Source organism: Bos indicus, chromosome 6 (assembly GCF_029378745.1).
Source record: "Bos indicus isolate NIAB-ARS_2022 breed Sahiwal x Tharparkar chromosome 6, NIAB-ARS_B.indTharparkar_mat_pri_1.0, whole genome shotgun sequence".
In the NCBI taxonomy this organism is placed as follows: Eukaryota; Metazoa; Chordata; class Mammalia; order Artiodactyla; family Bovidae; genus Bos; species Bos indicus.
In genome coordinates this window covers 6,253,907-6,271,684 of record NC_091765.1, presented here as the reverse complement: position 1 = coordinate 6,271,684, position 17,778 = coordinate 6,253,907, and the positions used below count along the sequence as shown (strand labels likewise).

General features: G+C 39.7%; 1 protein-coding gene across 21 annotated transcripts in view; it reads right to left on the bottom strand.

Moving 5' to 3' along the window:
* Window positions 1-383: 383 nt before the first annotated feature.
* LOC109553295 (mitotic spindle assembly checkpoint protein MAD2A) overlaps window positions 384-17,778 on the bottom strand; it is a 651,283-nt gene continuing 633,888 nt past the window's right edge. For 20 of the 21 annotated variants that reach the window (XM_070790760.1, XM_070790777.1, XM_070790776.1 and 17 more), the window contains 6 exons: window positions 15,715-15,890; window positions 13,788-13,949; window positions 9,354-9,463; window positions 8,656-8,842; window positions 7,300-7,438; window positions 384-5,545 (listed from right to left, as the gene is read on the bottom strand). In XM_070790760.1, the coding sequence (XP_070646861.1) occupies window positions 5,415-5,545; window positions 7,300-7,438; window positions 8,656-8,842; window positions 9,354-9,463; window positions 13,788-13,949; window positions 15,715-15,890 (905 nt within the window). In that variant the 3' untranslated portion in view covers window positions 384-5,414. Of the gene's footprint in view, window positions 5,546-7,299; window positions 7,439-8,655; window positions 8,843-9,353; window positions 9,464-13,787; window positions 13,950-15,714; window positions 15,891-17,778 lie in introns of those variants that run through there. The other variant, XR_011566996.1, reaches the window with a different exon arrangement.

Genomic DNA, 17,778 nt, shown 5'->3' with positions numbered 1-17,778 from the left:
TCTACCAATATTGTTCTCACAGTAACTCAGGCTTTTATTAGCATGTATCTCAAAAACTCCTCCAAGCCTCTGCTCACTACCCAGTTTGCAAAGCCCCTTCCACATTTTTAGGTATTGATACAGCAGCAGGCTATTTCTTGGGGTACCAGAATCAGAAAGGAAAAGGAATGATCTGTATTAAAAATATATGTATAAAATCATAAGGATAGGAAAAAGATCCAGTTGGTAGCCCTAGAAAATATATCAGCATTTGAAAACTCATAAAATTTAAAACATAAACTCTGGAATGGGACAAAGTTAAAGCCCTAACAAACTGGAAGAGAGAACTAAGAATTGTACCCAAGATGCAGCATAAAGAAAAACATTGAAACAATTTTGAGATATCATGTTCAAGAATCCTTGTTTAATAGAATTTTAATGGGATGCTAGCAAAAGATAATAGAGGAATGTTACAGCAGCATATTCAGAGAGATAATGTCTGAGAAGTTTTAATATGTATAAATAAAAATCAATAAGGTAAACACTTATCTACGGTGTACTAATCCAATAAAAGTTAGAAGAAGGAGGACAAATGAAGCCATTAGAAACTGCTGATGAAACTAAACTATGGAATAAAATGGTGTAACTCAAAATACATTGTAGTGACAACAGATGTAAATAGATTACATGACTCTGGTTAAATTAAAAATAAAATTACTAGCTTAGATATTTTAAAAAAAATCAGTTATATGGTGTTTATAGGAGACACTGACACAAAAACACGCACACCACCAAATCTGTGCACACCCACCCTAAAACAGAAAATTTAAAAAGAGAAAAAGCAAAAGAGATATTCTAGGCATATATGGACCAAAAGAAGAGCTGAAATAAAAATATTATTCAAAATAGCATATAAAGCAGATGCATTAACATTAATAAAGAATATTTATGAAGAGTATAAAAATTATAACTTTGTGTATGCTTAATATAGATGTAGACTGTAACCCCCCTCCAAAAAAAAAAAAAACAGCTATAAAAACTCAGAATTACAAAATAAAATTGACAAACTTAATATCATAATGGGAGAGTTTAACACCTCTCTTAGAAACCTCTAATTTGGAGAATATACAGAGAGGATTTGAGTAACACATATGCTGCTGCTAAGTCGCTTCAGTCGTGTCCGACTCTGTGCGACGCTATAGATGGCAGCCCACCAGGCTCCTCTGTCCCTGGGATTCTCCAGGCAAGAACACTGGAGTGGGTTGCCATTTCCTGCTCCAATGCATGAAAGTCAAAAGTGAAAGTGAAGTCGCTCGGTCGTGTCTGACTTTGCCATCTCATGGACTGTAGCCTACCAGGCCCCTCCACCCATGGGATTTTTCAGGCAAGAGTACAGGAGTGGGTTGCCATGTCCTTCTCCAGAGTAACATATATAGCATGATTTTAAATATATATATATATATATATATATATATATATATATATATATACACATATATATCTTTGTACCCAAAAGAGAACCCAACAGAGAATACACACTCTTCTAAAGCATGCATGCAACATTTAAACGTTTAAAATTTACTATATACCTGCAGTCGCAAAGAATCACAATCATTCACATATTATCTAGTCACTACTCTATTAAAGTTAGAAATTAGCTGTTACAAATAGTAATGAAAATCCTTCAGTATGGGAACCTGAAAAAAAAGAAAAGCATAAACAATGTATGGATTAAAGAATAATTCACAAAATTATAACATGTATTGACTGAATGATTGAAAAACTAAAATACTAAAAAATAAAAATAATTATTTGAGATATAGCTAATGCAGTGGAATAAAAATTGAATATATATATTACATTCATATTCTAGTCAATATATCATAATTATTAATCACCATAAAGAGAATTAGTTTCCTCTTAAAGCCTTTCAATAGCTCTCTTTCTGGAATCAATCAATATTTTCATCCTTAGTATCTTTGCTTTGCTTTTGAAAATATTTAACCCTAATTACATCACTAAGTGAAAATTGTCTGATGATTACACAGATCTTACTAGCTATAGTAAAGACTAATATCAGAAAATCGAATTGCCTTTTATTCATTCTACATTAGACAGGTGGGTCCTTTTATAGTTTATCAGTTCCTAGAATCTTTTCTAAAATTAATAACTTGATTTTCTTGGTGAGTATCCTAGGGGGAAGCTGACCTTTATTCGCCATTTCCACATGGCAAGAATCTCCTCTGTGAGTTACAGTTGACAGACTGTTTTCAGCTTTTCTTTATCTCCTGTTATTTCTCCTCTTCAGATTTGAGAGACTTTTGTGTATCTTTCTTGGCCTAAAAACGCACAGATACACTGCCCAGCCATGTTTTTACCCCTTTTTGTTATGGAATTGTTTCTACTTAAAAGAAAATTTATACAAGCATGCAATTATTCCCAAATATATCACACCGATATCCCATTTTTGCTAGATGAATAAAAACAGTGACTACCAGAACTTGTGAACAGTAAAGACTTTAAGGTCATATCTAAAACTTATGTCTTACTGCTACTCACTGAAATTCCATTTGTGCTGTTTTCTACCTCTTCGGTTTTAAAATTTGCAGTCATTACCAGTCAATGTAAAATTTCTGTACTCTTAGAAAAATTCAGAAATTCATTTATACCTTTTTTAGTAGACATTTACCCAGGCATTAAAAGTAATATAAAATTAACACAACGGGTAATCATTCACCACAGGAATTTGGATTGTTGAGCTATGTATAAAAATACCAGTGTAATTCCTGATGGTGCATAGCAGCATATGAGCCAATATCTAATGGGGTCAAATGTTTATGCATTATAAAAGAGCAATTAATTTGAGCTGGAATGGTCACAGGTGTCTCTTGTGAAATTTCTGAGTGAGTAGAACCCAAGTAGCTATCTAGTTTGTGTATATTTAGAGACAAAGAGGAGTTGATAATTATACTTAGAGATATGTGTGTGTCTTGTTCAGGAAACAGTGAAGTGTCTGACCTAGCTAAAGAAAAGGATCTACACTGAGAGATAGTGAAGAAAAAATGGATTACTGGAGCAGGTTGCATTGTAGAGGATCTTCTGTGACCTAAGAAGGTAAACTAAGAGCAGTGTTTATATATGTATGTTCCTAGGATTGTTCATTAATAGGGTTCCTCCAAAACGACCTCTCAGGTCAGATGTGGAAAATACTGAGTTTCTTTACTGTGAGTCTTCTCTAAGACATTAATATGTTAATGGGCATTTTGATTTCCGGTAGGAAAATATAGCATTTCCCAAATCTGTTTGACCCTGGAACCCTTGCTATGGAAACAATGCATGGATCAAGTATTCTATATATATTGGTATCCATCTCAGTCGACAAACTGTAATATATTAAGATATGTACTGTTGTATAGTTTTAAATGGTACATTTCTAGTGTAATCCTTTGTTCCCAGATTGGCAGAAATTCAAGGTCTTTCCATTTTCTCCATGAATGTATCATGTTCTGGAGTCTTCTTATGCTAAGGAGTTAGGTGATTGTGGAATGAGGCATGGCATTTATCCACTGTGTCATCTGTGTATGCTGGACATCTGCTGAAATGTCCTACTTGCTCTCTTGTCCCAGGTGATTGGCCTGTACCACTATTGCTGAGACATGTGTTACTCAAATCCAGTGGTTCTCTTTGTTCCTTCCATATGGTAATTCTCATGTTGCTGGGAATAACTTCACTGATCTGTTCCATGTTGAGGTACAAGAAATTCTGTATGAATGTATGATGCCCCATCTTTCTTAGACATGTTATTTAATTGTTCTCTGGGGGCTTCCTAATTCCCCTTGGTTTCTATTTATGAAATGTGGCATGTGTTCCATACACCTAATGATTTAAGGATTTTCCCATGAGGTTTCCACCTAGATCTTTACCCTCTGCCATGTGTTGTTTTTGTTTCCTAGGAAACTAAGTTTTCAAAACTCATAAGCCATAAAATGCTCTCTTTTTCTCTTATGCTTCTGTAATTTCTTCTCCTCTGAGGAAATGATCTAGCTGTCCCTTAGTTTTTCTAGTGGTTAGTTTCAAACCAGCTTTTTCACTCTCCTCTTTCGCCCTTTTCAAGAGACTCTAGTTTGTCTTCACTTTCTGCCATTAGAGCGGTATCATCTGTATATCTGAGGTTGTTGATAATTCTCCCAGAAATCTTGATTCCAACTTGATTCATCCAGCATAGCACTTCGCATGATATACTCTGCATATCAATTAAATAAGCAGAGTGATGATATACAGCCTTTCTAAATTATGAACCAGTCCTCTGTTCCATGTTCGATTCTAACTGTTGCTTCTTGACCGGCTTACAGGTTTCCCAGGAGGCAAGTAAGGTGGTCTGGTACTCCCATCTCTTTAATCATTTTTCACAGTTTGTTGTGATCCACATGGTCAAAGGACTTCCCTGACAGCTCAGCAGGTAAAGATACCACCTCCAACACTGGAGTCTCAGGAAACATGGATTTGATCCCTGGATCAGGAAGATTCCCCTGAGGAGGAAATGGCAACCCACTCCAGTATTCTTGCCTGGAAAATCCCATGAACAGAGGAGCTGGTGGGCTACAGTCCATAGGGTTGCAAAGAGTTGGACACGACTGAAACAACTGAGCACCATGCATACATACAGTCAAAGGCTTTAGCATAGTCAGTGAAGCTGACTATAGATGTTTTTCTGGAACTCCCTTACTTTCCTCAGTAAATAATGAATAACTCACTGTCTTTGTAGTCTTCTGTGGAGCCCTTTTCTACGGTGACTCTTGAAAAGCCTCTCTTGCTGTTGGGAACCCTTCTTCTACCATATGAAGTAGGCCGGTTTTCTTGTTGAAGACATGGGGATCAACCCAGAGCCAACTTCAAACAGCAGACATGTAGCTTACTCCAGGTTGAGCTGCCAAGTGCTTAAAAGTTCATAAGTGATCTTAGTTGAGACCCAAACTGCCAGTTGAGCCTCTACCAAAGTGTTAAAATGAATCATAAGCAAATGAAATAGTTTTCTAACCTATTTCTATTGCATCAATATAAAAATGTACAACACAGTACAAAAAATATGGTAGGAATGAAAGAAGAGATACTTTGGGGGGAATATTTTCTCACATACGGATATATGGGATCAAGAAAAACTGAAATGGTATAAGCTGGGACCTTGAAAGGTCTTATTTTTCATTGAATGATCCAAAGTGGTTTTCTTGGTTGAAGTGCCTCGTGTTCATTCTTGTGCCAGGAAATTCATTTATTTCTGGATAAAATCTGAGCATTTAATTCAAACTCAACAAAATTATGCAAATATTTTGTAAAAAGTATTCTTGAGTGAGATATTTATTATAGGATAAAGAAAAAGGAAGGATAAAGTGTGATTATGGAGACTGTAATCTTCGGGGACTGTAATCTTCGGGGACTTAGAATACTGTAGACAGGTCAGTGGATGGACCCATCCTTGATGAGGTCATGGCATCATACTGCAGTTGTCCCTTTTTGTAAAACATTGTCATTCTCACTGGCTCAGATTCAAGAGATTGTTCTTTTATCACTGATGAAATGAAAGCAGAGAGATCTTAGTTTGAACATGTTCTCAGATATTCAGTTCAGTTCAGTCGCTCAGTCGTGTCCGAATCTTTGCAACCCCGTGAATCGCAGCACACCAGGCTTCCCTGTCCATCACCAACTCCCAGAGTTCACTCAGACTCACATCCATCGAGTCAGTGATGCCATCCAGCCATCTCATCCTCTGCCGTCCCCTTCTCCTCTTTCCCCCAATCCCTCCCAGCATCAGGGTCTTTTCCAATGAGTCAACTCTTCGCATGAGGTGGCCAAAGTACTGGAGTTTCAGCTTTAGCATCATTCCTTCCAAAGAAATCCCAGGGCTGATCTCCTTCAGAATGGACTGGTTGGATCTCCTTGCAGTCCAAGGGACTCTCAAGAGTCTTCTCCAACACCATAGTACAAAAGCATCAGTTCTTCGGCTCTCAGCTTTCTTCACAGTCCAACTCTCACATCCGTACATGACCACTGGAAAAACCATAGCCTTGACTAGACGGACCTTTGTTGGCAAAGTAATGTCTCTGCTTTTCAATATGCTATCTAGGTTGGTCATAGCTTTCCTTCCAAGGAGTAAGCATCTTTTAATTTCATGGCTGCAGTCACTATCTGCAGTGATTTTGGAGCCCCCAAAAATAAAGTCTGACACTGTTTCCACTGTTGCTAGGCTCAAGTAGTACTAACTCTAATCTCATGAGACTTCTACTAGCCCTATTAATTGCTTCTTTACAGATTTGTTTTACATCAATTATCTTATTTAATCTTTACAGCAATCCTAAGATTTAGATATTTTTTATTCACACTTTAGAGATGAAGAAACTGAAACTGAGCTAGAACAATTGGCCAAAGTTAACCCAACTGGTAAATAGTGGTACAAGAGTTGATAGTCTGGAAAGTTTTTCTGATATTAGTCCTTTTTTTCTCAGTGATGCTGGTTCTTTTCAACCTAATTCAAAGGCACTAGAAACCTGCAGTGCCTCAGGGACCACTGACCCGAAAAAGGAAGGAGAGGGGAATAAACCAGGCAGTGCTCTGGGCCCCTCAACCTAGGTTAAGCCAGAGCACATCTTTTATATATGAGTTGCATTTCAAGTTTTATTTTAAAAATTTCCAAATGCAATAATATACTGTGAGGTTCGTTTTGAACTGTGGTATTGGAGAAGACTCTTGAGAGTCCTTTGGACTGCAAGGAGATCCAGCCAGTCCATCCTAAAGGAGATCAGTCCTGAATATTCATTGGAAGGACTGATGCTGAGGCTGGAAATGCCAATGTTTTTGCCACCTGATGTGAAGAACTGACTCATTGGAAAAGACCCTGATGCTGGGAAAGACTGAAGGCAGGAGGAGAAGGGGACGAGAGGGTGAGATGGTTGGATGGCATCACCGATTCGATGGACATGAGTTTGAGTAAGCTCCGGGAGTTGGTGATGAACAGGGAGGCCTGGCACGCTGCAGTCCTCGACCCCAAGGACTTGGGGTCACTGTAGTCCTTGGGGTCACAAAGAGTCAGACACGACTGAGCAACTGAACAGAACTGAACCATGATGTCTCCTAAAGCTTACTAGTAGCTTCCTGAAATCAGAACAGTCTTCTCCTTGCTTTGATCTCACAAGTGGGAAACTTCCCATGTCTTGGAGCAGATGGAAATTACTGCCCTTAGAATGTGCTTTGGGCTCTAGGATCTCCCACTGACCCCTGGCAGCCTTGCTGTCTTTGGCATCAAAGCCAGTTACATTATTCACGTACCTGCAACCTTCTCACTGTTATCGGTAATATCAGTGATATCACTGTTATCAGAACTCACTGACATCTCTCCAAAGAGACAAGTGATATCTTCTCCAAATATCTTGAGACAGTTTTCAATGAGAAATTGTATGAAAGAAATCTGTAACACAAAGGGGCAAAAAATGGGGTATTACTTTACATATGGTGTAATAGTATATCACATTTCATCCATGAATCTTGGCTCTAACAAACAATGCAAAAGAAGTCTGAGAAAAATTCAGACTTGATTAAAGTATATATATATATATATAATATATATATATATATATATATATATATACATCAGCTTTTTCTAAGAAATAACTGATACTTTCAAGAGTACTTTGGGCTCAAATTTTAAAATTCTTTAAGTCAGTGGGCTAGTTATAATATGTGGCCTGGTTTAATAACTTAAATTTTGTAATGATGGTTACATGCTTAAAACTAGGATGACTTTTAAGCACCACACATAGGATGTTTGGAACAAAAATGTATATTCTCTTATTAAGTTTTATTTATTTTTATTAAAAATTTTCTAGTTTTATTGAGATAGGATTTATATATGGCATCTTATTAAAACTTATAAAGTATCGAATACAACACAAATTGTGAAATTCACTTCAGTGAAGAAATAACTGAAACGTGGGTAGCAGAGGTTTCTGTGCGGGGCGGGAGGGTTTGTGAAGGAAGAAAGCATCTGGAGAGAAACATGTCTGTCTGTCTAACTACATTGCCATGCCTCACACTTGCTGTCCGGGGCAGCTTGGGGAAGATCTGTGATCATATTAGGCATGTTGTGGCTCTGTTAGGATGTTCTGAAATATTTTACTAGCTTCCTCATCCTCTGGCGGAGACACAATGGAAGCCAAATACTTTCCTGAATGAGCCACAGCTGGCAGAGTGCGGCCAGTATGTGTGGAGCCTCAGGTGCTCATATTGCCCAGGCCGCTAAGGTGTGCCGACAGTGACCAGATGTATTGGGTGTTGTCATCATTGTGTAATGATGAAATCATAGTTTGGAGGCTTGTATACCCTCAGTGATTAGGCTGAGAGTTGAACCTTGGCTCTCTGATTCCAAAGCCAGGTTCTTTTCTATCATATCATCCTACTCTTACCTCTCTATCATTTAATCTCTTGGGTGGCAAAGGGGAAGTGAGTCAACTGTTCTCAGTTATAATACACCTTCCCATGCCCAACCAGAGTAGGACTCTGCCACTCCAAGGCAGTGTAATTAAAATGTGCACTTTAAAAACTGGTTCATCAGAGTTAATACTACAGACTTCAGGTTCAAGATGGGGACTCTGCCCCACAAGGCATAAGAATAAGAGATCTCGTTACCTTTTTGGTAAAGTTTCCTAATTCTGAGCTGCCAGAATTAGGCAGATGAAGAATGCTTGGGGTTATACACACTGATAAATTATAAGCTGTCATCTGATTGGATGAGGAATGTTGCTCAATATTGCGTAAAACTGCAAAAAGATATCGCAGAAAAACTACATTGGCTCTCGGCAGCTGGTCTAGAAGCCTAAGGACAGAAAACACACTTATAAATAAAGCGAGTCATTTTGCTTAGTAAGTGGAAATACAGAGAACAAAGTACTTCTTTTTATACCATGTACACAGTCCATTCTCACAGTTCCAGGCATGAATGCATACAAAATGTTTCACTGAATTTAATTCCTGATTCAGATAAGAACTACTCTGGTTAGTTATGTGTTTGTATTTAAGATCATACCACTGGCGGATTGGTTCTTTATCATCTCTTTTGAGACCAGTGGATTTCACCTCCATCAGTTTCGTGTATTCAGAAGGCATAAAATGGTCAAGCATTCCATGTTAATAAGATTGGTGACAATTACAGTGTGACCAATAAGGCATGCATCTCATTTCAAACTGGCTTCCATGGGCATGATCAAGTGAAACCCCGTGATACTGGTCATTATTTTAGAGGACACAGCTGTAAAGTATAAGCTAATATTTTCCTAAGAGTATGTTGGTTGTATTTTCTCAGAGTTGAGTAATTATGGCATCATTACCTCTGGGTCGCCTTTATTTTGTCGTCCTCATTCCCTTGATCAATAACATCAAGCCATTTATCATAGAGACTGGCTGAAAATATGCTTCCTTGGATATTTCGAAGAAAATCCTTATATAGATCAAAAAGTATATATTATTCTTAGGATAAACTCAATGGAGAATTTTCAAATAACATATTTACTTGAAAAATTCAATTCAGTCCTCAATTGCTTCACAGCAACGCACACTGATTCACACAGAGCTTGGCTGTGATTCTCCACAACCTTGCACACCTAGATGTACTGGTTGGATTTTCCCCAACTAAAATTAGAAGCATAAAAGTAGAGTCTGGGCTGTAGTGAGAATGCAGCTAAAGCTCCTTCTATCACCTGGAACTTATCTCTGTGTACATGTTAACACATTAGTACAAACTGGCAAGGCCTGGTGATAACTCATCCTAAATCCTATTAGTTTCTTGAAAAGAAACGCACATGCCCATTTTGTTTGTTTACTTCAGACACATGCTTGCTTGTGATTCAAGAAAGAGAAGTTCTGAAATAAAACAAACAAAATTACACCCCTACATGGTCTTCTACACATATTAAGAGAAAACCTGAAGTATGTGTGCTCTTTGGGAAAAAGCTAGTATCGAAATAGCTTCAATCTTTTTCTTTAAAAAAAAAAAAATTTTTATTGTCATTCAGTCTCTTAGCCGTGTCTGACTCTTGGCGATCCCATGGACTGCAGCCCACCAGGCTCCTCTGACCATGGGATTCTCCAGGGAAGAGTACTGGAGTGGGTTGCCATTCCCTTCTCCAGGGGATCTTCCCAACCCAGAGATCGAACTTGCGTCTCCTGCATTGGCAGGCAGATTCCTTACAACAAAGACACCTGGGAAGCCCTAAGATTTCATATGAAATCTAAAAAGTGTAAGTAGAAGGAAAATAAGTCAAGTCAGAGTGGTGACAGTGTGAGAATGAGTTGACATTTTGTTGCTGATTCTGGAAGTTGTCTTTAGGAGCTGAGGGCAGTCTCAAGTTGACAGCAAGGATGAGGAGATCTTAGCTCTACAACTGCATGGAACTGAATTCCAACATCTGAATGGGCAAGGAAATAGATTTGTCCCTGGGGCCTGCAGAAAGGAATGCAACCCTGCTAACACTTTGGTTTCAGCCCACTAGGACCTGTAACAGATTTCCTACTTGCAGAACTGCAGCATAATACAATACTATTGTTTTAAACCCTTAAGTTTGTGGCAAGCTGTTATAGTCATGAAAGAAAACTAATACAACAGTCTTCTCTTATTAATTTGTGTAAGTTCTTCGTAATTTTGAATAGAAATTAAAAATTCCAAAGGCCGTAAAAAAAAAAAAAATATATATATATATATATAAAAGTTCAGTTCTACAGGCTTTTAAGCAGCAGGTGTTAGAAATAAATCAAAACCCCCATGGGTAAACTACATGGTACCCTTACAACACTTTGAATGGAATATATCCACCCAAGGAGGAAACTGAAAATTTAGATACATTGCAACTTGACACCTGTGGGATAGAATATGCAGATATCAGCTTCCTAAGTGGAAGCCTGAAAACTTTATCCTGATGACCAAGTCTTAATATCATAGAATGGGGCCTATTAAAAGAGATGAGGTTGTAAACTGTTGTGCAAACTTGCCTTGCCAGTTTCAAAGGCACAACTTGCTTCTACTGGTCTTAATATACAGCCTGCTACTGCTACTGCTAAGTCGTGTCAGTTGTGTCCGACTCTGTGTGACCCCACAGACGACAGCCCACCAGGCTTCCCCTTCCCTGGGATTCTTCAAGCAAGAACACTGGACTGGGTTGCCATTTCCTTCTCCAATGCATGAAAGTGAAAAGTGAAAGTGAAGTCGCTCAGTCGTGTCCAACTCTAGCGACCACATGGACTACAGCCTACTAGGCTCCTCTCTCCATGGGATTTTCCAGGCAAAAGTACTGGAGAGGGATGCCATTGCCTTCTCCGAATATACAGCCTGACTTCTCTTACTAGTATCTTCTATAGGCAGTGTTTCTAAGGTAACTATCATGATTGTAATCCTGTTAGTGTTCGCTTGTTTCAGTACTTATTGAGCTGCTGTTTGCGTCAGGCACTCTCTTGAGTACTGAGGATAGAGTATGAAGGTAATGTACAAAGTCTCAGTCCTCTCATACTTTTTCTTGGAATTGGTATACAGTACCCAATGCTGGTCATCAGGGTTTCACTATGCTTCTTATGGAGTGTCCGCAGTACATTTGGAAGGAGGAAACACTCCATTTCAGTTCAGCCATTCAGTCCTGTCCTACTCTTTGTGACCCCATGGACTGCACACCAGGCTTTCCTGTCCATCACCAACACCTGGGTCTTCTTCAAATTCATGTCCATGGAGTTGGTGATGCCATTCAACCATGTCATCTGCCTTTGGCTTCTGGGAGTCTGGGAGTGTGCAGCAGGGCCTTTGCCTTGTGTACCAAACTACATGCACTTGGAGTGTGTCTCTTCTCTCTCCTGAACCCTGTGCTGTAGAATCGATTGGTGAGACTGAGTATGGTTAAGCCAGGACATGACTCATGCAGAATATGCCATGGTATTTGCTATTGGACCACTGTTTATACACAGTTTAATGACAAACTCAATGTGGTTCTGACTATATATTCATTTCTGATTTACACCAACTCCATGGTTGCTTTGACATATGGTATTCTCAAGGCCAAAGTTCCAAGGTTTGATTCCCCAACAAGATCAATCAACTTTAGGAAGAGAAAACTTTGGGACTGTCAAAGACCTGTACCCATAAGTAGCCACCCACTTACTACTCTGTGCTTATAGCATGGAAACAGGCAAGAGCCTAGTAACACTTGCTCAAAAGTGAAATCAGTTCCAAGTGTGCACCTTTTAGAGGGTAGCACTCTACTTGCTGTTTGCATATCTAGTGTGTATTATTATGGGTCAAGTGTCAAGGGGTCAACTCTAAATCATACCTGCACTGTTGGTATTACCATACAATCAAACATTAATAGGGGACAAGGAAACACCATATGTTATTTGATTTCTAAGATAATTTTAATAACCTGTCTGTAGTTATTACTACATCAATATATTTTTGTTCATAGCTGCTAACAAGTACCAAGATGGACTGATTAATTTTTTCTTTCTGTTGTATTATCGCCCTGGTAGAAATTTAACTACACACTGGTGATTTAGCTGTATCATTTCAAACTCAGTCTATTTTTTGTATAAACCTATTGAATTTTGCAAAATTCCAAACAGATTTTGATTGTTGCACTCCCTTTAAAAATAAGATTTATAAGATTAGGCATGTAGTAAAACTGGTTACCATGTAACTGTAACCTTGGGTGGTGGGTTAAACTTACAAATGTTAACAAAGCCCATTAAAGATGGTAAGGGAGATAAAAGGAGGAAAAAGAAGGAACAAATGGTGGCATCATCCCTACACTAATTTTCAAGTAAAAGGCATTGAGACACAGGGGAAGCAAGGATGATGAAGTGATCAGAGATTTTGGTGGCCTCACTAAGGGTTTTTTGATTCATTATAAGACAAATGGGCTTCCCAGGTGGTGCTAGTGGTAAAAAACCTGCCTGCCAATGCAGGAGATGCAAGAGATGCAGGTTCGATCCCTGGCAGGAAGATCCCCTGGAGAAGGGCATGGCAAACCACTCTAGTATTCTTGCCTGGAAGATTCCATGGACAGAGGAGTCTGCTGGGCTACAGTCAATGGGATCACAGAGAGTCGGCTGCGACTAGGCGACTAACACACACAGACACACACACACACACTAAACACACGAGTTTACCATAGTGAGTAAACATCTGTCCTGCATCCATGTTAAGTTGCTTCAGCCGTGTCCAATTCTGTGCCACCTCATGGACTATAGCCTGCCAGACTCCACTGTCCATGGGATTCTCCAGGCAACCATACTGGAGTCGTATGCCAGTCCCTGTTCCAGGGGATCCTGGCAACCCAGGGATGGAACCCAGGTTTCCTGCATTGAAGGCGGATTCTTTACTGTCTGAGCCACCTGGGAAGTTACTTCTGTTAACTGTTTCCAAAAGCTTCATATGAATTTTATTTTGGAAATGTGGCCTTCATTAGGAAGGTGATGAGGAAGTCATCCAAAGCAGGAAGCTTGTTTTGGTAAACACTCAATGTGTAAGTGGGTATTTTGAAATATCTTGTTATTCCTTTGCATGGAGTGTTCAGGAGTCAAGATGTGCAATGAAAAAGGAAAATATCTAATGTATGGGGCTTATAACATCTGCGGTACCTTCCTTCAGTTTTGGCTTTGTGAAGTGTTTTTCACTTTTCAGCTCCTTCCTCTCTTATGCCTATTAGGTTTCTTGGGCATTCATAATGAAGGATCAGTCATATACCTTCAGATTTACCGTGCGTGGATAATGGTCAAACTTTCCTTACCTTTAAGACGGAGGCAATAACAAGAATTGGTTCCTCATTCAAGTTCACTGTGTCTCCACAGTTTAGTTTCTTCTTTAGGGCTCTGCATGATTTTATACTGGGTGATTTTCTGAAGATGCCTTCTGTGAACGGCCCTTTTTGATTGATAAAGTAAAGCATATCCTATAGGGAAGGAAAGAAAAGAAAACTGTGGGACATTTCATGTCTAGAAGCCCAGAGCACAAGCTTGCTCCTGTTTTGACAGACCTGTGGTATATGAGGGTACAGTTAAAGAACAGCACCGAAGTCAATTTGAAATTTTTTCTTCAGTGTCTCTAAATATATTTTCGACCCAACAATCGATTTGACATTCATACACTGAAACATTGTAAACACTTGTGTAATCAGATTTTCCGTTTCAGTGAATTTACAGTGTTAAACGCCTCTGCTTTGAGGCCTTTGTAGATTTCACACTCTCTTCCTTCACCGCTCCTTTCTCTTTATTCCCTATTATAGATGCTCTTCCCTAAGTGTGGAAATCTTTTTGCCATATTCATGCTCCATTTGTTTCTTCCCCTTCCAGGGACTGTCCACCCCATTCAGTCCTGTTTCCTGTATTCCCTCCCCTCAAAATCAGGCTCAATACGCCTCTCCTCCTTCTCCGATGACATTCCTGTCTCATCAGCCTTTCTAGTTCCTTTTCCTGTATTTTCATGTCCTCTGCTGTCTGCAGATTTAGAGACATAAGAGATATTGGAGCCAGGTTTTCCAAGGAATGTGGAATCTGTTATGCCAGTCATCCACTGTGTGACTTTGGGCATAGCACATACTTGGGTGAGGCTCTTTTGTTTATCATTTATGAAGTGGGGGTGATGATAGTCATGGCTACCTCCTAAATTTTCTGTGAAAGATGCAAGGTCTGGGGTAGTAGCTAGCACGTAGCTAGTATGATAAATTCCTTCATATATACCATAAAATTCCCTGCATCTAGTGTAGTGCTTGGAGAGATAGTGGACAGTGAACAAGAGTTAATGCTTACAGTTCAGTACACTAATTTGATATAGCACAGTCCAAAATCTGTGACTCTCTTTTGACACCTTCTGTCAGGAGCAAATGATTCATCTTTGCCAGAGGATGCGTACTTTCTGCTTAAACACTTGAGTTCCCTATCAAATCCGTGTGAGACATTTTGCATCATAAGGGGGAGAAGACTCAGCTGAAGGAGACTTGAGGAGACGAGGAGACATATGAGGATGAGGTGGACTCGCAGAGATTCTTACACACAGAGTCTGAAGGAAAGCTACGCGGTCAAAATAGCCTGGAGTTAAAACTCGCCTCCAGGACCTCCCCACCATTCTATGCAAAACAAGCACTCTGTCACCCGAAGGAAAAAATGGACATTGGGTTGATTTTGCCCAGCTCCCAGCCTGTCCCAGCCTCTGGCTGATCTCCACAATTCCTTGCCGCAGCTGTTTAAGAGATAACTACTCTGAACAACCTTGCAGAAGAACAGGCCCCCTTAAGACAGGAGCTTTCCACATACGTGCCTCTATATACTTCCTCTTTTCTTGGGTAAGGGCAGCAGCTCACTAATCTGACTGATGCCCCTTCTTGCCTCATAAAGGTGATCTGTAAAAGACTGCTCTCATTCTTTTTCTCAACCTCGCCTTCTCTAACTGCCTTAACTTACAGGGTCCATGTTAACTGGTCTGAGCTGGTATAGATGGGTCTTTGTTGAAATCAGCGGAATGGATGAGAGTATCTTTTCATCTTGTACTTGCCTTCTGACTCTGCAGTACCTAAATCAGATCTTATTCTTTGAAGTAATGTTATGAATCTTATCGGACAAAGCCAGACTTCTTCATTTGGGAGTAGATTTGGAAGAGAACACTTGGTCTCTCAGCACTCCCCTTCTCAGGAAGGTTACAGAAACCAAAATAAGACCTACCAGAATTGGGGTGGGCAGGGTGTCATTATCACATACATCCTCAAGAGGAGCTCCAAAGAGCTGTTTTGGCTTTGTGGGTGGTAGACATGGGTGTTGGTTCTCCTTGCAGTTCCTGGAGATACAGCCAAAGGCCCAGTTTTTGAGAGAACTCTTCCTAACTGTCTTCTTGTCTGAAACTAATGTAGAAGAGAGATTTTCACTAGTAGTAGTTTAGCTTATTTAGCCTGATTTCCACCACTTACATTCAGCAGCATGTTCATGGCAGAGGCTGAAAGAGAGAAACCGAACCATTTGTTACATAGCATTCCCCTCATTCTGAAGCAGGCTAATTGCATCCTTGTGGTGTTACCATGTTCTTCTTGCCCATATTCTGCAAACCAGTAGTTAAACCTAGAGGCGTGGTCAGACTCAGGGTAGATTCTCCCTGTGACAGTATTCCCCAGACAGTGCTCTCTATTCCCTTTGCCCTGTGGCATGAGACACTTAACCTATAGTTACACAAGTTTCCTAATATTAAGTGTTATCAGTGGATTCTGGGTTCAGATCTCATTTGAAAGGCAACATTATTTAATATTCAAATCAAGCAGCATTTGTAGGAAGTTTCCGTCCTCTGTTCAGTTACCTGTTTGGCTTTCTGAGTACCCCGTCATGCACAATTTTCTCCCTTGAAAAGAATCGCCTTTCACGAGATATCCTGCCTGACAGTGCTTATCAGTCAGCCTCTCGACCTCTCCTCTGGGAGGCCACACACCACAGTCAGCTCCAAGGATGACTTCCTGCCCTCAGGGTCCTTGAGAAGTAGTCATTAATTGCAGACAATGTGGTAAGATTACAGGGGGCCAGTTTTTGTGTGTGTGACACCTTACTCAGCTAACCCAAAGATGAATTTTAACTACCAACAGCCCCTGTCAAAGGATTGTTTTTCAAAAAAGAGTGATCAGCAATGAAGAATTGAGTTCAAAGTGTCTCGTGCCCAGCTATGAATGTTTTCCTGATATTTCCTCAATAAACCTGCTTAATATTTCCTTAAATAACCTGCTTAAATAACCAGCTAAAGAAGTCAATTAGAGGAGCCCAGTTGTAGAAAAATAAACAGAAGAATTTAACCAAATCTTTTAAAATGCCCATCCACTTGTCTTTCGGAGACATAGTGAGTGCCGCACCATGTCCATTCAAGTGAGTGAACCACTTGTGGTGCTGGGTGAGAGAACCAGAAGGCTCCTATTCTGCCTCTTAATTGGATGAGTTACCTAAAAGTCTTTGAGCGTCAGTTTGCTCAAATGTAACATAAATGATGCTACTTACACCTGACTGGACTACATAACATAATGTACTACCCAGCACAAGACATGGCACATAGCAGCCTTAATAAAGGTAATTTCCCTCCTTCAGAAGGCCTAAGGCAGCCTAGACATCAGTCGCCTCCCCCTAAGCAGACCGCACCCCCATTCTCCATTTGACTGTGTAGCCTCCAGAAGGTGTGCATTCCTGAAGGAATGCCATCACTTTGCCTTAGGCTCTTCCTGCCCTGACAGTCACACTACCATCATTTTAAAAGGAGATAATGAAGAAAGCAAATGCATTCTTAAATTCAGGAACAGATTCTCCTAATTAATATGTACAAACGTGAAAAGATACATGTTTATATGGGTTGAGTTGCTTTATGCACCCTGGTTTCCCTACTCTTAACCTGATTCTTTTATTTCTAAACTACCCACAGGTATTCATGTATTTCAAATGTATTCCTTCATTGTTCAGCTTTAATAAGAATACTCTTAGGAAGAAAACTCTATCAGTTGGTACAAAGCTATATGGCCAGCTAGCCTATAAGCATAGATGGAAAGCAAAATAGACATTAAGGCCTACGCTTTTATTTTCAGGCCTAGATGGAGCTTTCGTAATGTACATTGGTTGGTGTTAGAGTTCTTGTGGGCTCTGTGACCAATAAGACTATATACTATAGCCACGAAAAGTATGGTGCTCAGTTGTTCAGTCGTGTCCAACTCTTGCGACCCCATGGACTATAGCCTGTCAGGCTCCTGTCCGTTGGACTTCCTGGATATT